Source organism: Urocitellus parryii, chromosome 16 (assembly GCF_045843805.1).
Source record: "Urocitellus parryii isolate mUroPar1 chromosome 16, mUroPar1.hap1, whole genome shotgun sequence".
NCBI lineage: Eukaryota > Metazoa > Chordata > Mammalia > Rodentia > Sciuridae > Urocitellus > Urocitellus parryii.
Genome location: NC_135546.1, coordinates 6,051,203 through 6,074,257, shown reverse-complemented (window position 1 = coordinate 6,074,257; position 23,055 = coordinate 6,051,203). Strand labels below are relative to the sequence as shown.

Here is a 23,055-nt window from a genome sequence, read left to right as displayed (position 1 = left end):
TTATTATCCAAAGTATGAAGACATGAATTGGTGTCAACCTACTTTATATACAACCAAAGATATAAACAATTGTTCTCTATATGTATAATAAGAATAGTAATGCATTCTACTATCATTTATTTTTTAAAAAATCAAGAAAAAATAAATATTAAAAAATAGTTGCTTCTCTATGATTGCTTTAAAACACAGTCTTGGGGCTGGGGATATAGCTCCGTTGGTAGAGTGCTTGCCTCACATGCACAAGGCCCTGGGTTCAATCCCCAGCACCACAAAAAATAAAGAAAAAAAACAAAACAAAACAGTCTTTACTCTTTAATGAAAAATTGAAAGAGATACACTTTTAATATGGCACTTGATACCTGGGAACCCTATTGGAGACAAAAAACAAATCTCATGAACTGACCTCCAACTCTACAACTGTGTCTAACACTCGCTATCTACAAGTTTCTCAAGGAAATGATTTTTTCAAAAAGGTAAAAGTGTTAATAAAATTGATTATTCCATGTCCCGAGCACAAAACTTGAAGTGACAATTAAGATGATTAAATATCAAGTATGATTAAATATCTTATCCTAATTCTAAATTCAAAGTAAAAAAAAAATCATTTCATAAAAATAGACACCATCGAATGAGTGATCATTGTATTTCCGGGACTCGGTACATTCACTGCGGCATTTTATAATTACAATAACTATAAATATTAATATTTCCACCTTGCACAAACAATTTCAGGGTGAAATTGAGTGTGAGACCAACGCTTCCTAATTGCTAAGAGAATTGAAGAAGACTTTGAACCCAGCCCAGCAGAGACCAAAACGTACCCCTTCAGCTCCTCCTCTAGTTAGCATCTTGCTGAACATTCTTTTAAATATACAGAACCATACCCCTGGCCCTGCATTCCTGTGATTTTTACAAAGTCCTTACACATAAAACAGACACAGCACACTGAAAGTTCCTGAGCTTGTCTGGTTACTGGAAGTGCCGAGGCCCACACATTGGGCAGCAATAATGTTCCTCTGGATTCTAGATCTCCTCTCCTTGCCTCTGAACCCTGGCTGATGGCTGACCCTTGACAGAGATTTGCTTTCTGAGGAAGAGAATCAATCATCTTCATTAACTCCTTAAGAGCATCTTAACATTGTACATACTTGGACGCAGGGAGACATCAGAGATGAGCGCACAGTGGGGGAGAATGTTTGCATCATCTAAAAATATAGCCCACGGGCTTGGCAAGTTGGCTAGCTTAGGGCAACGGAAAGAGATGCATACTGGAAAATCAAAAGAAGGAATAAGAAAGAAGATAAAGGAGAGAGGGAAGGAGGCCAAGTCGGAGCAGAGGGAGAAGCTAATGCGGTGACATATGATTGGACAAATGATTCCTCTCCTCCAGGCAGAAGGAGGTGAGAGGCCATGACATCAGTGTGACACAAGAGCAGATCCCGCTCTCTGTCCCTGTAGGTCCTTTCTAATCTCTGTGTTTTCTCTGAGTAATATTGAAGTCAAAACCCCAGGGATGCCCAAGAGACTATTCACAAGTTCTCAGGACTTCCATCATGAAGACAGACAGAAGAAAATACTATTTGTGGTTCAAAAAGAAAAAAAAAATCCACATTCTGACATTCTTCAATTTTTATGAAAGCACAGCTTTTATGAGTTAGTGAAATGTTTATCTGAAAGAACTGATTATCAGTAATACCACCTTGAGTTGACTACTAAAATAAAATATCATTACAGAAATAAATAAAAAGTAACATGACATTTCAAAACTTTTAAATATCCAACACCAAGGATACCTAGCTCCCTCTTAAAATTGTATAAATCCATGTATGTGTTATATTCTGTCATGCTTGTAAAAGTCTTTTCTTTGGGAGGCAGAGTAACAGGGATTGGACTCAGGGGCACTCTGCCACTGAACCACATCCCCAGCTTTATTTTACACCTTATTTAGAGACAGGGTCTTATTGAGTTGCTTAGAGCCTCAATTTTGCTGGGGCTGGCTTTGAAGTGGGAATCCTTCTGCCTCAGCCTTCTGAGCTGCTGATGAAATTGCAAACCACCACTTTTGAAAAAAGGGTCTAAAGGACTTTAACAGGTGTGCAAACTTAAATCACGTGGTTTCACTTGAAGACACAATGAAACCCTGTGAGAATTCATGCAAAGGAAAAATGAAATCAAAATACTTCGAATATCCAAGTTGGCTGTGACTGCGGTTTTTCCTAAAGAGTTTTCTACCCAACAAGAGTAGGACCCGGCATCTTCTTCGGTGGTTCTGTTGATCTGCAACGTGCCGTTTCTGTGGACATGGTACCGCCTGCCCTGGAGAGGCTGCGCTTCATCTGCCATCTCCCTGTGGAGATACAAAGTTTACATCAACCTGGGGTGTGACGGAATTGTATACTCTCCTGAGTTTCATCCCTGATATTATTTGGGCTCATCTCTGCTTCAAGAGCTCAGCAGACCTTTGGAATATCCTACTGGGGTTGACATTTTTTTTTTCCTTGGAATTGGCCACAGATACCTATCTTATCTGCCCAGATAGACTGTGGCTAAAGGAAATCCGATCTCTGTCCTACGCCTCTGCCTTTCTCAAAGCTATCAGTACTGCTTTCCCTCTGTCCTCAGAGCTTAATAAATATTTTCTGGCTAATTGATGGAGAACCCTTTAGTTCACGATTGCTCCAGGGTACTGAATGGGAAAGCCAGTCATTGGAAGAGATAATGAATCTTCTAAGCTTCCTGCTGTCCTGGGAGAACATGGGTCATTCCAGAATACGATAAGCCAGGGAATCCTACCTGTTTGGTGGACATAGATCACATCCACCCTACCCACCCCAGAGTCATTTTCTCCCACCTTCATCCACTTTCCAAATATTTCCTGCAGCTTGATTCACCCTGTTCATTTCACAATAAGCAACTGCTCTACTAAAAATTGCAGAAGTCAAGTCGGGGTTGCAGCTCACAGAGGATTTGGATGAGGCTGGGGTAAGTGAGGGGTTTGCTCTGGTTGGCAAATTTAAGAGGGTGCCAAACATTTCAATGAGCGAGATACATAATATTTTAACGAAGCGTTCATTAAATGAACAGTTGCAAAAACCCCACGGTGAACAAAAAAATAAGAATTTTAAGTACAGGCAAAATGTGCCCCACCTTTGTAGGACCCTACCCCACCTCTGAAGGGCAACGGAAACATTTATTAACCGAAGTTCAATGAAGCTCTTTCACTAAAGAAGCCAAAATGGTAGATCTATAGGACAATGAGTTTGAACTTAGAACGCCAATGAAAGTACTGGAAATAAAAAAATCACAAGGATGGTTGGTAAAGTTATAAACATGCATGTTTGGAATGAGATGCAGATTTAGATCATTATTTAGAGAATTCTGGAATAACAGCACAGGGGTAATAGATGGCTTTAGATGTCCCCCATCATGGAAAAGCAAATCTATCTTTAAAATTGTCTTTAGGAATCACTTCGATTCTTTGGTTTTTCTTTATGAACAAAAATGGCCTTTGGCATGTCCCCCCTCGTGAGACCGTGCTAGCAATCCGGGCAATGTCTTCCTGGAGCGGCAGATAATTAAGTTGCTTTCCTTATTTCTCAGAGGCATCGGCTCCATGTTAACAACACGGACGCCATGCAGTCCACCAAATGATGGATGAAGAAACAGGCACAAACGACCCACAGTCATTCTCTGAGGAAATGGCGGGCTGGCTTACCAGGTCACGATTGCCTCCGGTGAAGCGAAGAACTCGCAGTGTAAGAAAGCACTGTAGCCAACCACCGTCGCGTAGTTTTCTTCATCTTTGGTTTGGATCAATGGAACAACATCTATTTGCAAGTGACACAAATACCGTTTTAGAGCTTCCCGAGAGAAGTACATGCGGATGACATTTTCCTACATCTCAGCCGAATTCGTAAGAGTGGAAGAGATTTGACGATTACAGGACATGTTCTTGAATGACAAATGTAGCCACATTCAACACGTTTTGCAAGTAGAGTTTCAGTGTGGCATCAAATGCCCACAGCGAAGAAGGAGAATGAGGCTCTGATCTCTTCCCCCATGTTTTCTGTGTGCAGAATTCAGCCGGGACTTGTAGCCAAGACCCTCGACCATTTTTCTTCTGCAGACAGCAGATCCCCGCCTGCTCTCAGGTGCACTCACCTAGAACATCGATGTTGGCATTGGCCAGGATGGTGCCATGGACGTTGGAGGCTTCGCACTGGTACACGGCAGTGTGGTTGGGCTGCAGGTTGGTGAAACTGATTTCCCTGGGAAAGACCACATCACCAGCGAATGGATGGTCTGAAAGGAATTAAAGAATGTCAGCACGATAAAGGATAGGGCATAAAACATTTATACGCCGTTTATTAGAGGTGTCACACAGTATTTATATTTTAAGGCCATTTTAGGGTGAATTACAGTTCATGAAGAAAGCCAATTCTTTAAAGCCTTCTCCGCGTGCATCACGGATGTTTCTTTTCCGGACCTTTCGCATTTTCTTCATCCAAGTTAAGGTTTATTATCAATATCTGCTGGTCTGTGGCTCCTTGCCCCTGCATAGCCCAATTCATAATACGATTCTAGATTCTCTGTTTGGTGCTCAGGTTCTGACACAGACAGATCCTTGCTTACTCTTCTGAACCTAGGTCAGGATTCCACCCAGCACAAATCATCCTCATCTTTCCAATCTACCGACACTGGTTGCTGTTTTTCCTTCCTTGATACCTTTATTTCTGTTCCACTGCTCCGTCCTTCTGGAATTTTCCGACGTACACTGCTCATTCCTCATGTCTTTACTATTTAACTACTTCAATTACAATAGCTCACATATTTCATTTTCCCAGGATGAAACCCCTTCATGAGACCAGGGCTAGATCTTCAACATTTGGGCAGTAACACCTATCCCACTTCCGATCTTGGAACTATCTTTTGGAAATGAACATGACTGATATTTTTCATGCATTTATTAAGGAACTAAGAGCTCTGCTGGATGGTCCCCATGCACAACCTCATTGACTCTGCTTAGAATTCCCTGAAACAACTTGTACAAGGTCATTAACATTTTTTATTTTTTCATTTTTTGGGGGGTGGGGACAGGGACCGGGGATTGAACTCAGGGGCACTTGACCACTGAGCCACATCCCCAGCCCTATTTTGTATTTTATCTAGAGACAGGGTCTCACACTGAGTTGCTTAGGATCTCACTAAATTGCTGAGGCTGGCTTTGAACTTGCAATCCTCCTGCCTCAGCCTCCAGAGTCGCTGGGATTACAGGTGTGTGCCATGGCACCTGGCCTAGGAGTCCATTTCAGAAGTTAGATTCAGAACACATGAATGATACTTTCCACAGCATTTGGTAACATTTCTGCCTCCAAATCCCAAGTCCTTGCTAAGGAGAGGAATGTTGGGCAGGTGTGTGTGTGTGTGTGTGTGTGTGTGTGTGTGTGTGCACGTGCGAAAAAATCTACTTTAAAAGTCACTACAAGATTACAATCTATCCCGTTTCTTCTCTCTTATTGGTTCCATGATGCTAAATAATGACGTAGTAAGTTTTAGGTTATAGGAAACACTGAATAGTACATATTCAAATGGAAATCTTTCCTTATCCTTTCCTCCCTGGGAGTCCTAAGTGAATACATTTTCCACTTGACCATGAGCTGTGGGACCAGTGTCTGGTCTGTGTGTTTGAGCTGTCGGAGCCCCTGCTCCTGAAGATATGCTCTACCCAGAGAACAGAAAAAAACTGAAAAGATTACGTTGGGTAACCATTTTATTCACCAAAGATTACTATGAAGTTGGTAGAAAAAGAGTCCCTGAGTGATGGCGGGGATCCTTTCCCAGGATCTGTGGCTACATTACCTAACCTGGAATAACAACATTGTCGACGTGATTAAAGTGAAAGATTTTGAGTCACAGAATTTATCCTGAATCATCCAGATAGGCCCCTGCAGCTGCACAGTTTCTTAAAATCAGAAACGCTTTCCGGGCTTTGGCCAGAGGCACTTGAGATGATAGAAAAGTGGCCAGTCAGATGCAAGACTGCTGGTGTTGAGGCTGGAGGAAAACATCTTGGGGCTGCCCACAGGAGCTGGAGAAGGCCGCAAAAGGGATTCCCTGCCAGACCCTGCTGACAGTGAGACTCATGCAACAGTGGACATGATCTGTAGGGGCAACCTGTCGCTTGAGAAGGGGCAAGATGAACAGCTCTTCCAAGTTCTGAACTGTCAAAGGGCTTTGCCAGGGACCGTTTCTGATCTGACCCTTCACCCCTCCACCCCAACTCGGAGTTCTAAGTTTGCGGGGTTGATCCTGTTGCCCGTTGAGTCCTTACCCCATGGGCCCCCTGGGCAGCTGGGAATCAACACAGTATTGCAAAAGGAAGAAACGAGGCGATGGCCTCCTGTTTAAGTTGAACCACAATGAAACTAAATGTTGCTCCAGTGTGCCTTCCGGGAAAGGACATTGCACAACAATGTCACATGCTGGCCGAGGTGGGGAGTCAAAACAAGCAAACACATGAGTCCTATCCTAATTCAGGGTGTCTCTTGTCAATTCTGTCTCTGGTCACTTCTGTGGGAAAGAATGCAGTGCACAGGGAGAAAGGTCATCCATTAACTTGTCCCTGGGCCCCAGCTCTGGCCCTGAATTGATGGGCCTGTGTTTTTAAGTCAGTGACCTGACTTCTGTGAGCCTTGGTCACTATGTCTGCAAACTGGTGGGTCATGAAAATCTATCTTTCAAAGCTGTTCTAGGCCCAGCATGTGAAAAGATAAGGTCTGTATTCAATAATAGAATCCACTTGGGCTTAATTTTGAAATGAAAGGGAGAAAGAAGAGGAATTCCTAAAAGTGTGAGTGGAGAGAGGATTTGGATCCTGTTGTCGGGTTACTGGCCTCACACCCCCCAACTATGGACGGTTGGGACCTGTTTGCTGGGGAACAAGGAGAACTGTGGTCCAGGAGCCGTGGAAAAAAGCCTGGGCCTGGGTTCTGCAGGGGAGGCTTGCGTTCCAAGCCTGCCAGGACTTCGCTGTGCTACTCTGTTTATTCTCAGTCGTGATCTATCCATCATGAATGAACCAGTTGGCTCTACCTTGAGAATAAATCCAGAACCTAACCATGATGTCCAGTCTGGCCCGAGTCCCCAGCATCTTTCACACGGTCCCCTTCTGGAGTTACATAATCAGAGTCCCCATTCAGAGACTGGAAATCTCCTTCGATAAAATGAAAATAATAGCATGCTACTCTTCTGCTCAGAATCCTGCATGAGCTACACATCCATGGCCAAGGAAATCCCAGGTCCCTACTTGGGCTTTCGCTGAACCTCTGCACTGGCCCTCCGCTGCTGGCTGACCTCATGGCCCAGGACTGCCCATTGGTCAGTCACAGGGGGCTCCTTTCTTTCCTTCACAGGCCAAACACCCCTCTTCGAATTCACGGACCTCGCCAGCCTGAAAGCACGTTCACAGGTTTTACAGGGCTGAGTTCCTTATCGCCTTCAGGGTACTGCTCAAAGGCCTAGGAACACAGGAATCTTATGATCTGACCTGATGCAGCAACCGTCCCTGGGACCTGAGGTCCTATGTGCTCCACTGATATCCAGCCATTTGCTACCTTAGTGCAGCATACCCATGTGCTTCTCCGGCTGCTGACCACTGCTCCCCACCAGAACATCAGAACCAGGAGAGAAGCATTGGGTTTTATTCAGTGGTAGATCCCGAGCAATAAGCCATAAGATCCCGTGCACGGGAGGGACTCCGTAAATATTACCGAAGACAAGAATCTGTTAAATATGAAAAGTAGTACGACCTCTCTAGGGTTCTTCTGATAACCTGTGAGTGCCTTTTGCAAAGAGAGCAGCATTCAAAAGTAAAATTTTATGATTTTATGTTTTAATCTGCATTTCTTATTTGGCAGTCTTTATCCATTAAAAACTGTTCTTATTTCCTTTTGAAATGACAAGTTCAAACCTTGTTTCACTTCTTCTTCTGTTCTCTAAAGAGATAAGGGGGGGCGGGGAATCTCACATTTGAAGATATTAAGGATGGAGGGCTAAAGTTTCCTGAGTGTCCTATGAAATGATAATAATCAGGCACACTTGGGGCTGTTGGTTAGGTGGCTGCTTCTGTGCAGAGCGCCCTGTGACTTGTTTTATTTCATCCTCACAGTAGCCCCATGACTCACTGCTATTTTTTCTCTCCTTTTTCCTGGTGGGAAAAAAAAAAAAAAAAAAAGAACAGTTTCTAAGAGGCTTCCTCATATGCCCAGTTGCATAACTAGTCACAGAGCTGGTGTGCCAACACAGGCCATCAGGCATCAGGTCTCAGAAATCAGACTGCTCCAATCAGGCCATTCCTGATTTCCTGGTCCATCTGTCCTGCTCCTCAGCCACTTCCCAAGTCCCTTTGACACAGAGCCAGGGTTTCTGCAATGGGGCCCCACGGGCTGTTCAACTCACTGTCCACCGGGGAGCCGTTGACTCTCCACTTGATGGTGGGCTGCGGCTCCCCCGCAGCCTCACACAGCAAGATGCCGCTGTCCCCCGTGCTGTACACGCGACTCTCGGGCTTCTTGGTCCAGTGTGGAGGTTCTGGAAACAAAGAGAAGAGGTTTCCAGAGATCTGTAGCCAAAAGGTCCCCAAATTCTTGGGCCTGTAGTACCTGGAAGCACCAGCAGAGGGCAGACACCACCAAGTCGATCACAGTTCTTTTTTTTTTTTTTTTTTTTTTTTGGCACATTTTGTTCTGTGAAGCCAGTCGGGCGTTGTTATTTGTGCAATCTGTTGTGTGCGTGTGTTTGTGTGTATGTGTGTACTTAATCTGGATGCTAAGCATGTATAATAAATCAACATGCTAAAAATAGTTAAATGCAACCACTTCATTTAGCTACACAAGCATCTATCTCACTAGCAGAAAATAAAGGAAGAATAAACGTGGGACATTCCTTAAGCGCTGACTCCAGCTTATTCGCAAGCTGCAGCAGAGCCACTGAAAAAGGCTGATATTTTAGGAATATGCTTTTTGAATATTTCAAAATCCTAGTATTTGAATTTTCAACATTCAAATTATTAATTAATGATTTCATAGCATGTATGTATCTCTGCCTATTCCTATTTATCTAATTGATCTGGAAACTATTATTTTCCTAGAGATTTTGTTTTTTTGAAAAGGGTCAGGGAGTGAAGACGACAAGCAATCCTGGAAGAAATAAAATATGGAAATCACTGGCATCTTCCTGCGCCCTCATGCTTCACAGTAGAATTCAAAGTGGTGTTTTGGAACTAAACATTTTTCTTTAGCTCAAGTATCACTGTCATGTTTTGTCACCCTAAGAATGTGACTATGTCTTCAGCAAATACAATATTTAATGTGTGGATGGTTTGAATGAATTTATTTTGGAGAAAACTGTGCAAGACTTGCAGGTAATAATTCCATCAGCTGTTGCTTAGATAATTCCCCCAAGACATTTTGGATTTCTGCTTTTATTTAAATGTAAAATTTTTAAAGATATAAGTATGCAGAAAATGAAAAATAGCTTTAAATTTTTTTGAAGTTGTAGATGAATAGAATACCTTTATTTTAGTTATTTATTATGTGGTGCTAAGGATCGAACCCAGTGTCTCATGTATGCTAGGGAAGCCCCAGGCCCGAAAAATAGCTTTTAAGTATGTATTAAGGAAGGGAGGAAGAAGGGGATTACGAAAAAATATCTATAAATTCCCCAGGAGAAACAAATAAGATATAGACACACACACGCACACACACACACACGTGTATATATACACAAATAAGTACGAAGTTCAAGTCTGAACAAAAGAAATGCCTTTGGAATTATTCCATAGGGTGTGGATTTAATTGTTAAATTCCAAGCTGAACACTTGTATTCACGAATAAATCTGGAAATATTTAGTCACATAGTTTAATACACAAATTGTCTGGATTATAAACTGTGGATCACTTTCTAAGGTAAAGGGCGTGTTTGTTTTGCATTTTTCAATGTGATTATTCTTTTATTTTATTTTCTTTTTTTTGGGGGGGGGTTCTTTTATTCAACCCCAATAAAATAAAAAATTTGGAAGTTAAAAAAAATTCTCCAAGAACCGTATGTTTATGTTTATTGTACTGTGTCTACTGGTTCCAGACCATGTAAAAATAAAGGTCATTCAAATAATGGCATTTCTCTAAATCTTCATGTGTAATAAAATCCAGGTTTCTATTTCTGTTCTTATTCTACAAACTTCATTAATCATCTCCTGGAGTCTGAATTAAGGTCTATTACTCTTAGGGCAAAAAAGGGGGGGGGGGTCTTAAGGTTTCACCTTATCCAGCTATTTCAACTTATGCACAGAAGCTGAGCTTTGGAGAATTTGTCTAAATTTCCCAGAGTCACTGGTAAAAGGATCCTCATCTCCTGGTCCTGCCAAGGATCTGTAGACTTAGCCTATGCATAAGCAGTGCTGAGAGTCTGAAGCCATGGGAATAGCTTCTGGTTCACTGCTATCTTACCAACGTGGACCAAAACCAGGTCCCAGGTCAACTCAATTGACCAACTCTTGCTTCGTGCTTCTGAATAAATCCAAGCTCCCCAAAAATCTATCCACTGACTCAGGAAGTTCCACGGTGTCCAGCACAGTGGCACATGCCCATAATCCCAGAGTTTGGGAGGCTGAGGCAGGAGGATTGTGAGTTCAAAGCCAGCCTCAGCAAAAGCCAGGCCCTAAGGCACTCAGTGAGACCCTGTCTCTAAATAAAATTACAAAAATAGGGCTGGGGAGGTGGCTCAGTGGTCAAATGCCCCTGAGTTCCATCCCTGCTACCAAAAACAATATGAAAAAGAAGCTCCAAATAAACTTGACCCTTCTTCCTAAACCTTGTGAATGCTTGGATGTTGCGATGTGGTCTTCACCTGCCTCCTTCCCCTGTAGAAGTAAGCAGCTCCTGAGCAGAGGAGGACTTTGTCACACACACTGAGGGAGACTTAGCTAGGGAGACACTGCGCTCCCTTGCAGAGGGGCTGAGACACTCAGAACTGAAGTCCCTAAGGAGATGTAAGAGACTGGTGATCTCCTGAGACCTGGGAGGAAAGTCACTCTTCCTTGGATCTCCTCTGCTAGTCGTGAGGTCTGCACAGAACAGATATATGTGGAGTGCTTTCAAGTGAAAACGCAAGGATCAGTCCCCAAAGAGACTTCAATGGAAAAAGACAGAAGCCACCTGGGCGAGTCGGCAGGCACTGCACCCTGGTGGTCCATGCTCGCCACTGCAGGCAGTTACAGAACACACTGGCTTGTTGCTAATTAGTTCACTGCAGAGGATACAATGGGGCAGGGGGTGTTAGCTAAGGGATGGGAAATTGGGGCAGTTGAGGTGCAGGCCAGAGGCAAGCGGGAACAGAGAACAAATAGATGCTCTCCAAAGCTCAGAACATGCAACTGTATTCCTGAAGGATAAGGCCAAGTTTATTTAGAGGATGAGATTAAACTAAAAAACAAACAAAACACTGAATCCAGAAAAGGATAACATGACATGGAGATGCATGAAGATGAGATAGGAGGGTCTCAAGTTCAAGTTCAGCCTGGACAAATAATGAGATTCTATCTCAAAATACACAGTAAAAAGGGCTGTGGACATAGCTCAGTGTTAAAGCCCCCAGTACCGAGAGAGAGAGAGAGAGAGAGAGAGAGAGAGAGAGAGAGAGGGAGAGGGAGAGAGCAAAAAATACCCAACACTGAAAATTGGGGGGGAGGAATTATTGAATGTCATTCTTTAATCCATTAACCTGAAATATATGACAAACAGATGAAACTTTATGTTGTAACTTTACCCAATTTAGCATAATTGTAACCAAAAAAAAAAGATGATACATTTATTTTATGCTACTGAAAATAGGGGTACAAATATCTGATGCCAAGAATGTAAGGAAGATAGTAAGAGGTGTTTATCACAAGGAGGAGAATAAAACAGGAAGTTGACACCTGTCAATCATATGACAGCTGGTATTACTGAAATTTTATCATAGGTTCTCACTAAATATTTATATCCCAATAAGTCAATTGTTAGAGTCATCAAATTTGGGTTTAACTGCAACTCTTTAGAAAAAAAAATATGTATATATAATATGCATACACACACACACACACACACTGGGAATTATACCCAGAGGTGCTTAAACACTGAGCCACATTCCCAGCTATATGTGTGTTTGAGTGTGTGAATTATTTAGAGTCAGGGTCTCCCTAAGTTGCTGAGGCTGGCTTTGAACTTGTGATCCTCCTGCCTCAGCCTTCGGAGCCACTGGGATTATAGCCATGTGCCACTGTACCCAGCTGGAAATAGATTTTTTATTTGAAATTCAGATTTTCTTAGGAATACCAATGACTTAACCAGACATGGTGGCACATACCTGAAATCCCAGCAACTCGGAAGGTCGAGGCAGGAGGATCACAAGTTCAAAGCCAGCCTCAGCAATTTCGCAAGGCCTTAAACAATTTAGCAAGACCATGTCTCAAAATTTAAAAAAAAGTAATAATAATAATAATAAGATAAAATAAAAGGGGCTGGGGACATGGCTTAGTGGTTAAGTGCCCCTGGGTAAAATCCCCAGTACAGAATAAAAGAAAGAAGGATTACTTTGGTAACCAATTACATTGGTTATGATTGAAATGCATTAGATTTCACAGTGTCCTTTTAAGACTCAAGCCCATCTTGGATTATATTATAAATGCATAATTATTAATAAAATCTTTTGAATAAAATCTCTAGAATTCAAAAGGCTTCACTGATTCAGAGGCTGACAACACAAATATTATTAGTGGGGGTTCATTTTTAAGTAATCATTTGAAGTTATTGGGGTCATAGTTTATTTCTAGAACACTCTATATTCCCTTCCAGTATCTCTTCTTAGAGAGTGTGTAAATGCCAGTATCCTGGACACCTAGAAAGTATGGTGAAGACATCCTATTTTACTCTCATATATTATAGAATCTGAACTGCGTAAAAGTTTTGGATTTGAGATGTTGTCGGTGAAATGATGAGTCCATGGATTTGGATTGTGTTTTGTAATAGAGAAGAAATATCACAAGTAGAGAGAATACAGTACAAGCTAGACTTCTACAAACACTAGGGTGTGTTCAGAATGGGCTAGATTTTTAGAGTTCCCAGTATAATTACCCTTTCCTGTAATGGCAAGCCCTTGATATTCAATTTGGGTTTCTAAACAAGAGAAGGAGGAGGAGGAGGAGGAGGAGGAGGAGGAGGAGGAGGAGGAGGAGGAGGAGGAACAGGGTGGGGGGGATGATAATGATGACTAAAAGTGAACTCCTCCTTCCACAAGATTAATGAAAGTTATATTTACTGCTTTCACCCTTTTAGGGACAAAAGGGGGTTGATGAGAACCATTCTCCCTTTGCATGCATGCTTAAAGAGAAATTCTAAAAAGATACTTTCCAGAGCACCTTAAGTAGTTTCTCACTAAAGAGAAAAATGATCAACTCTTCCTCATAAACACATTATTTACATCTTGACAATGCTACTAGCTGTTTTAGGAGTGGCAAGAACAATTTTTTTTTTTTCAGGAAACCTATATTCCTTTGGAGTCCGACAGTTGACATTTTTAATTGCATAATTAATTTTTACATCTTTGGCTTATTTATTTATTTATTTTGCAAGCCTTGCTTTTCTTTTTGAAAGCTTCTTTGGTCTTAACATTCAAGAAATCCGTGGCCAGATTGTTAAAATATTCAGCTACCGTAGTGATGTTCCAGCCATCTGGAAGGATTTTCTGAAACACTCAGCAACTCAGAGTTGCTACAGCTAACAATTACACATGTCTGATTGGTGGAGTTAGTGTGTGCTGGGGAGGAGAGGGGGTTGTAGAAAAATATCCTTGTAGCAGTACGGAGCCCTATCATATAGTCGTTTCAGAGGATGATTAAACTTAGAGGCAAAATAAATCTTTCAAACACTTCCTCTGTGAATATCACTGTGAAGGATTTATTGTCAAAGGCATATATCTCTGATGCCACGGGGTGAACATAGTGCATAGTATTAGACTCCCTCCTATAGTATTAGACTTTCTCCTCTTGCTAAACCCAAGAAAATGGAATTCTCATCTTTGGTTTTCGTCCTTTCTATCACCATTCACCATATCCACTGTGGAGAGGGTTTAGAGACACAGTATGGCTCGGAACAAGGTCATTACAAAATCAATTATCTTAACATTTGCTCGTGAGTGGGATTTGTGTCTGAGTCTCTCTTTCTCCACATTAATTAAAACAACAGACCATTACCTAGGTGTTCCTTGGGCAAACTGAAGCTCTCAGAGGTGAACTTTATTGGAATATTAATGGCAGCCCTGGAGAGAAGATCTAAATGGTAGCCTGGGAGAGCAATCCCCTTTCAATGGCTTAGCCTACGTGGCACTAAATAAGTACAAATGCAGTAATCATTCCATTAATCTGATCAATGCAGTCAACTAAACCATAGATGGAAGGCCTCAGTGTGGTCAGACCCACAGAAAATAGTCTGCATTGGTCAAATTCACAGCAAGATCAGATGATTTGCACTTCTGTCAGCGGGGACAGCCCCAATCGCCACATTGTGTGGCTTCGCTCTTTATTAAGTGGGGTCATCATTGCCTACTTATCTCTGCAAATACAACAAAAGATGATAAAACTGACCCAGCTATCCCACTCCTCGGTCTATACCCAAAGGACTTAAAAACAGCACATTACAGGGAAACAGCCACATCAGTGTTTATAGCAGCACAATTCACAATCGCAAAACTATGGAAGCAACCTAGATGCCCTTCAGGAGATGAACGGATAAAGAAACTGTGGTATATATACACAATGGAATATTATTCAGCATTAAAAGAGAATAAAATCATGGCATTTGCAGGTAAATGGGTGGAGTTGGAGAATATAATGCTAAGTGAAGTCAGCCAATCCTAAAAAAACAAATGCCGAATGTTTTATCTGATATGAAGATGCTGATTCATAATGGGGTTGGGGAGGGGTGGGAGAATGGAAGGATTAGAGGAACTCTAGATAGGACAAAGGGGAGGGAGGGGAAATTGGAGTAGGAAAGATGGTGGAATGAGATGGTCATCATTACCCTAAGTACATGTATGAAGACATGACTGGTGTGACTTTGTGCACAACCAGAGATATGAAAAATTGTGCTCTCTCTATATAATATGGATTGTGATGCATTCTGCTGTCAAATCAACACATTAGAATGTTAAAAAGATGGTAGAACCTCCAATGATCCACACAGCTTGGATTTACAGAGATGACTCCTGTACACTGTGTGTTTTGTGCTTTTGATTAAGAATGAACCTGCGTGCCATACATATTATACTATCTATTCTTACATCCCCGGTAGCAGCATGCTGAAAACCATCAGAACTCAAGATCCATACAACATATGGAATGTCATCCATGCAACATATTGAGAACCATCTCAACTCATGATATGGGTGAAAAAAATGTAGAATTTAGGGTAACGCCATGACAATTTGCCTGGCACTTTCCTTTGGTGAAGAAACTAACGTGCGGAGAAGTGAAATAAAGACACAGAAAATTACAGACGCCACGAGAAGCCAAGTCCAAGTGTTGTTCCAGGCACCATGGAGGATGGTGTGTATCCTAATCTGTCATCTTGGACCTTCCTTCTCATACGGTTTAAGGTTGGGCCTGATCACACCGAGGTTACTATAGAAGTCACTTGTCACATAGACAATGTAGGAGAAGAAGTTTAATGAATACATGAACAAATCACCCACTGAGCTCATCCCTGTCTGTCCTTCACGTGAGACCTTTTCTTGTCCTTTGTCCCTCCCATGTGTCCCTCGCACTCTGGTTTGACAGGTTCATGACAAAATAGAGTGACTGACGTGTATTATAATTCTGTGCCCAGGCTCAAGTAAAAAGCTGGGAATCTTCACCTGTTTTAACACTCCCAGGATATAGTCCAAGCCCCACTCATGGCAGGAATTCTTTCTCTGTTTCAAGTAGAAACTAAAAACCATCCGGGGAAATGTACCTTCGACGATGACACGAAAATCGTGGCTGGCTGTTCCCAGGTCATTGCTGGCCGTGCAGCGGTAACTCCCTTTGTCCTGGTCGGAGACGTTCTCGATCTTCAGGGTCTTGCCATAATTTTCTTTTGTTTCTCTTCCCTTTGGTAAATCGCCAGCCAATTTCGTCCATTCCACCTGTGGAGTCGGTCTGTAATCAATAAATAAAATACATTACAAGATATTTTCCAAATGGGAAAAGATTCCTGTAGGTAGGTTGAGGGAGCCAGAGATTATAGCCGTCTTTCCTGCGGTTAATTTGAAAAACCTGATAAAGTAGGACCCAGGAGAGGGAAGCTGTGACTGTCCCTGTGGTCCCCAAGATGGTGGCATTGGGGAAGATGGGTCAGATGCAGAGCCAAATGCATAGCCCACTCATGCCAGGGCAAATTAAGACTTCTCAGCATGTAAAATGCTAATCCTGTGGCTTTTCCACTCTTTTTTTTTGGGGGGGAGGGGGATAGCAGGAATTGAACTCAGGGGCACTCAACCACTGAGCCACATCCCCAGCCCTATTGTGTATTTTATTTACAGACAGGGTCTCACTGAGTTGCTTTGTGCCTCATTGTTGCTGAGCTGGCTTTGAACCTGTGATCCTCTTTTCTTAGCCTCCCAAGCTGCTGGAATTACTGATGTAAGCTTTTCCACTCTGAGGGCATGTGGGAAAGGAGGCAAGCATCAAATCTCCCTTGCCCATCACCCCATTAAAACATACGTACAAGCCGGGAGCAATAGCACATGCACACCTATAATCCCAGCAGCTCAGGAGGCTGAGGCAGGAGGATTCCAAGTTCAAAGGCAGCCTCAGTAACTTAGCAAGGCTCTAAGCAACTAAGGAAGACCCTGTCTCAAAATAAAACATAATAAGGGCTGGGGATGTGAGCCCCTTCTGGGTTCAATTCATAGTATAAAAAGAAAAAACCATACAAACAAGACAAGTGGTAACCTGTCACAGACTTTATGTGCCAGGGAGTGGAGACACACTGGTTTAAAGTGGTACAGCACTTGCCTGGCATGTGTGAGGCACTGGGTTCGATTCTCAGCACCACATGGAAATACATAAAATAAAGGTCCACAGGCAACTAAAAAAAATATTAAAAAGAAAAAGAAAAAACCCCTTATTGTGAAAATTGATGGGATTTTTAAACATGGCTAATTTTAAGTGGTAGAGGACAATTTTATGTTATTTTTCCCTCCCCAGTTGGAATACAAAGGGTGAGTGGCAGAAGGTTGATTTGTTATTTCTATTAACATTGCATGGTCTTCCTTACCATCGTCCTTTTAACCACTAAAACCTGAAGGGTTACTGAGTCTGCACTAAACTTGGGTATGGTTATCATCATTTTATCAGTAATGAATCTAAAATTCCACAAAGCTGATTAATTTGCTTAAGGTCACAGGAATAAAAAAAAATGACATATTAGCAGTGCAGTCCATCTGACTCTAATCCTGTCCTTTTTATTACCGTGTGCTTTGCACACGACTCCCTGTCCTTCTTAACTCTATATTCTTAAAATATTTGCTTGCCACCCAATTATTAATTATTATCCATTGGATTACTAATTTAATTATTGCTAGTTAATAATTAAGCCATTACCTCAAATTGCTTCTATCAATTAGCTCAAATTGTTTGTATGCATAGGCAATGGGTAAAATAATTATCATGCAAAAAACCACTGCAGGTTAGATGAAGGCCCTTGATGCACATCTGTTCTCTCCGCCTTCTGTCAAAGCCCAAAGGCTGACATGGATTATGGATTGGAATCAACTACCTTATATTGGACCACGTTGGCGGCACCTGGCACCCATCCTCAGGAAATTGTAATAATAATGGTCAGAGAGGAACATGAGAGAGCATTAGGCTTTAAGTTCCTGCCCACACACGGAACAGGAGGAGTAGCCCAGGTCTCCTGCCTACTTGTCTTTCTCTCCATCTGTTACGGGGGCAATCTGCCAAGCCCCAGGATGCTCTGGACCTTGGTGCCTTCCAAACAGGAGTTTTTCCTGAGTCTGCTTTAATTGTGCCAGCATCTCACTCTCCACAAGATCTGTTTTACCCCCAGTCGTTGAAGACGACCAGTTTTCTAATACCTTTCCCTCCAAAGAATCTACTAAGCTGATTTTGAGACTCACATGGACGAACATGCAATGTTCTCGAAGGGTGGATTCCAGTCACTTCGAGAATTTCTAGATAGAGTCATACAATTTTTTTTTTCTTTTTGAACTTCGGGGAACATTTCCTAATAGCACTTGGGCAATGATGTTTCCAGCCATTCGCTTGATTCTCACATTATCCTGAACTGAGTTAGACTTAGATGTACTTTGCAGCTGGGGACAGGCAGGATGCAATCCCAGTCCCCTTTCCCTGAGCTTAGAGAAGTGACTTCACTTCACCCAGAGGGCCCTTGGGTTTCATGTACCTAATGTGCTAATGGGAATAATTACAGTCTCAAAAAGTACTGACAAGAGTAAAATGAGTTAATGTGTGTGAAGTCCAAAACCAAATGCTTGACACAAAATAAGGGCACGATGTCTTGGCTATGGTTATAATTTTGTTACTATGAAAGGTTGGTGGTTTAAACTCCCCAGAAAAAAAAAAAATAGAGTAAATTTCAAAACTTTTCTTTTTTAAACAATGTGTCACTTTGATCTAGAAAGAAAGAGAACTAGACAGACAGGATGCCCAATGCAAACCTTGCATGAAGAAGAACTACTTTAAGCAAAACCTCTTGGGACAAGGTTTCAGAATCCCCACATCCTGAACATGGAGCATTCTCTTTACATATCGCTTCATGACACTTTAGTTTCTATAAAGCACATGAGAGCATTTCTATTATTCTGAGGACAGTCTGTTCAGTCAACTCAAAAAGTAAATGATGGCATTTGTGAGAGATCAGTGAAAAGAATTATTGGGAGGTTTGCCCCGACCAATCCACAAAAGCTTGAAAAAAAATATAATTGTGACCACTGTAAACACCTACCAATACAACCAAAAAAAAAAAAAAAATGGTGGTGGTTACCATCAAACTGAGAGTTAGGGCTGTGACCTCCTAACACAATGCAGAGACCAAATGTCCTAAACTGGGATCATGTCACAGCATATAGTGCATGTCAGAGTATACGGGCGATTTGATTCACACAACCAACCTAGATACATGTTCTGTGTGGAAAGAACAATCTACCAAGTGTAGGATTTCTTGAAGCACTAATTTCCATGCCTTTTCTTTATGATCTAATTTAAAATTAGTCATTTGGAATATACACTGAATAATGAATGAGCGACTTTAAAAATTTCAAATCCTTGTTCAATTCAAAAGACTCCCCAAATCCCATGGTTACAAAACTGATTAAGGTGTAAATGAATAAACCAGGGTGCTGGGGAAGGAAGAAGATCTTTTTCCATGGAATTCCTGGTAGTAGGGAGGGATGGTTCCATGCAGATGGATAGTGGTAGATACAGGTGACCTGGTGTTACCAAATATTAAATAAGAGGGCACCAGTTTACATAGACTTGAGAAGCTAAGTGGTAGGCATTTTCTCAGAGCACAGAAAAAGATAACAGGACACCATCAGTATCAATGAGACCTTCCACAACTCAGTTGTAACATCCTTGCTACTCTGTATATAGAAATAGAATGCCTCACCAGAGATACATCCTGTGGGAAACAAAGAACTCGTAGGTAAAGGACCCTAACAAGAGTATGTAAGGCTATGCCTCCCCACACTTAATGCTAACTAAATGTTCTGGATAAGAATCCACTGAGCCTATGTCGGCACAAATACCCACTGCTTCCTGCTGAATGCCCTGTTGTCCTGTGGTTTTGTGGGAGAACCCTGCAACAGTTACTCAGTAAATATAACAACTCCAAGAGATGACCAAGCAAGGCCCCTTAGGGTTTTGGTGGAGGAATTGGAAAAGTGTATTGCTTTTTGAGCTCATGGGGTTTTGACATGAAACTTTCTTGAATTCCATGGTCTGAACCTGCTTGTGTCCAAAGGGCAGTGGGATAGAATACCAATAAATAGGGGTCCTTGGAAACAAGAAGGGGCAGAGCTGGCACTGTAACAAACAGAAGTGGGACCAGCCAAGTGAGCAAAAAGGGCAAACCAGGCCCAGGAGGACCAGGGCTCATGGCTAGCAACCTCACGCTGCAAGGTGCGAAGCCGTCTTAGACCACCGGCTTAGGTAAGGGGAAGGCCACCTTTGTCCTCTCCATTCACAATATATCACCAATTAACACAGAGGTGTGATGACAAGCCAATTTTGGTCATGGCCTCAAGTCTGCAGGGTGACGTCCAAGCCACTTCTTTGAGACATTTGGTAACCAGGGTTATTTTAAAGAAAAGAAGCGAAGCATTTAAAATCGTGCATGCAAGCACATTTCTTCAGGGAGTGGACCAAGTCCCAAGCAGGAGCCAGGGTACTCACAGGCCCTCGGCGAAACACTCCAGCAGCAGGGTGTCCCCTTTGAGGACAGGCACTGAAGACTCGCCACCACTCTCCGGGGGAGGCAGTAGCAGCCTGGGCTTCCTCTGCTTGATGGAATTGGCTACAAAAGAGAAAAGAAAAGTCAGACATTTTCAAAGGCAGATAGTTAACACTCTGTGGCAATCTAGGTAGGTGTGTGTGCCTATGCATGTGTACACACACATCTATGTACAGACACACATTTCTATGTCCTTGTGGAAACAGACTGCCCTCCCTCTTTGCAGAAAGCGTGGGTTGTCCCTGAGATGTGCTAAGTGCAACGAAAAGTTGTATAAATGTTATGACTTACACCACGTCATCTAATTCAGAAAATCAGCACTATTCCAATAATTTCTCGACGAAGCCCTTAAGTTAATTGATAGACTCTGATTTTATATTCTGCACTTTAACCAGGCTGTGCCATGCTTGATGGCTATATGTTCTTATTTAAAAAAAAAAATTAATGTGCCAAAGTATTTGATAAGGTTTCTATTGAAATACACCCTTCCTGAGCGCTGAATTCAGAATTCTGATGGAAGGAGACTAGGGCCTTGCTAAGTTGCTGAGGCTGGCCTCAAACTTGTGATTCTTCTGCTTCAGCCTCCTGACCTGCTAAGACTACAGGTGTGTGCCACCACACCTGGCTGAAAAGATTTCAATTCAGTGTTAGAAGATATAGAAAAATATACGTTGAAGTTATTGATCGCCAAGAAAACAACTGCCGACGAATCAGCCCACCTTAACACTGAGGGTATGCCAAGGGGGGCCCTCAGCCACCTCTGCTGATATCACCAGTGTATTAGAAATTTGAATTCAGTCTCTAGTCCACGTGATACGAGGACTACACATTGCATTTCTATAAATGATTCTTCTCACCTTAGAAAACTAGTCCACTCTCTAATTAAGCCTGAGACATCCTACACTGAACACAACTTCTGATGAATGATCTATGGAAACAAATAAAATTAAAGATTCCGTAGATAAATGAGTGGGGAAATTATTTCCAACTATATTCTTTCTCAGAGAAGCACCATGCATAATGGCCTATTAAGTATTTTATGAAGTCTTACAGGAAAAACAAAACGTGCATGTAACACAGTGTTTCTCTATTTCTCTTGACGCTTAGCTTTATATAAAGGAAGGGAAGAACTGAATGGCTATCAACCTCATAGACCATGAGACATTTTGAGAGGTCCCAAATAATTATTCCATCAAATATATACATTATACTATAGCTATCTATCTGTATGTTACTTCTATTAGTTGTAATTTTTGCAGATTTATAGAGACAATTCCTTTTGCATGTAAGAAGAGAAGGCAGATAACTATACCCTCTATGCTAGTCCCTTAATAAGAATATTACCATTTTAATAAACTCTTGAAGGTAGTAAAGAAAAAAAATTCAAATTCTGAGATGAAAATGAGCTACTTTAGGTAAAAAAAAAAAATGAGAACAGTCTATACATGCCAAGTTCGACTTACCCTTGGAACTAATTTCTGTGGATGAACTTGAATCATTAGCATGCTTTACTGAAATATAAAAAAAAAATATGGAAGAAAAGAAAACACATACATAATGGAAGATGCTGATATCAAGAAAGAATGAAAAATCAGATACTTTTATGTCAGGAAAATTACAACATGAGGTCCAACCAGGCTTCACTAGAACATTGGACTAGAGGTTTACATGGAAAAAAAGGATTTAAGACGTGCTTCCTCTTGAATCACCAAACGTTAATCCAGTTGGGGAGGATACAAGTCACAGCTGCATTAAAGAGAAATTAGGATCCTCAAAAAAAAAAAAATGTTGTAGTGAAGCCTGGCACCGTGTGCATTCATACATAATCACGAAAAACTCATGTACCAAATTAAACAATGGGATGGTGATGCCAACTTTCCATATACCAGGGCCAATTATGCAGTCAGGGAACTGTTGGGGATTATCTCTTCCCTTTGAATCTTACGGTTCTTCCTCCCACTAATTACTTTTTTCCCATTTGGGAACCCAGACTGGCATCTGCAGAATCAAGTAGGAAAGAAGGGGCCGATTGGAATAACTTTTGCCAATTTGGTCCGAGGACAAAGAAAAAGCTTGATGTGATGGAAATGTTAATACCAGACTCTTTGTATTTCTTGACTCTGTGTTACGTTCTCTCCCATTTTCAGCCTGCTAGTTTATCCAAGGTCACGGTCAATCAATGCCTGAGACAGGCTTAGGGGAGGAAAAAAAAAAAAGAAAGAAAACCCTGGGATTTCACTGTGCATTTCAGCCACTGAAAATGCCTGGATCCTGCAGACGTCAAATGAAACACATTTGTACTGTGAATTGAGATTTGATTTTTTTTTTTTCTGGCTGCCAGAGACAGAGCTACTGTGGACCTGCAGCTGCAGATGTCTCTTTCATCTGCATGCAGTCTCTAGAGTTGCACTCAACAATGATGGAAAAGATCAGCCTGTCTTTAACTGTCTTCACTCAGGATGAAATTATACACCGTATTTGCATTCAGCGC

General features: G+C 41.8%; 1 protein-coding gene across 3 annotated transcripts in view; it reads right to left on the bottom strand.

Annotated features, from left to right (window-relative positions):
• The window catches only part of Chl1 (cell adhesion molecule L1 like), a 75,456-nt gene that overhangs the window by 31,512 nt on the left and 20,889 nt on the right, over nucleotides 1-23,055 (bottom strand). For 2 of the 3 annotated variants that reach the window (XM_026409022.2, XM_026409024.2), the window contains exons 6-12: nucleotides 22,028-22,075; nucleotides 20,507-20,627; nucleotides 16,044-16,228; nucleotides 8,458-8,589; nucleotides 4,162-4,302; nucleotides 3,716-3,827; nucleotides 2,181-2,347 (exon numbers count right to left, since the gene is read on the bottom strand). In XM_026409022.2, the coding sequence (XP_026264807.2) occupies nucleotides 2,181-2,347; nucleotides 3,716-3,827; nucleotides 4,162-4,302; nucleotides 8,458-8,589; nucleotides 16,044-16,228; nucleotides 20,507-20,627; nucleotides 22,028-22,075 (906 nt within the window). The remainder of the gene's footprint in view (nucleotides 1-2,180; nucleotides 2,348-3,715; nucleotides 3,828-4,161; nucleotides 4,303-8,457; nucleotides 8,590-16,043; nucleotides 16,229-20,506; nucleotides 20,628-22,027; nucleotides 22,076-23,055) is intronic. The other variant, XM_026409023.2, reaches the window with a different exon arrangement.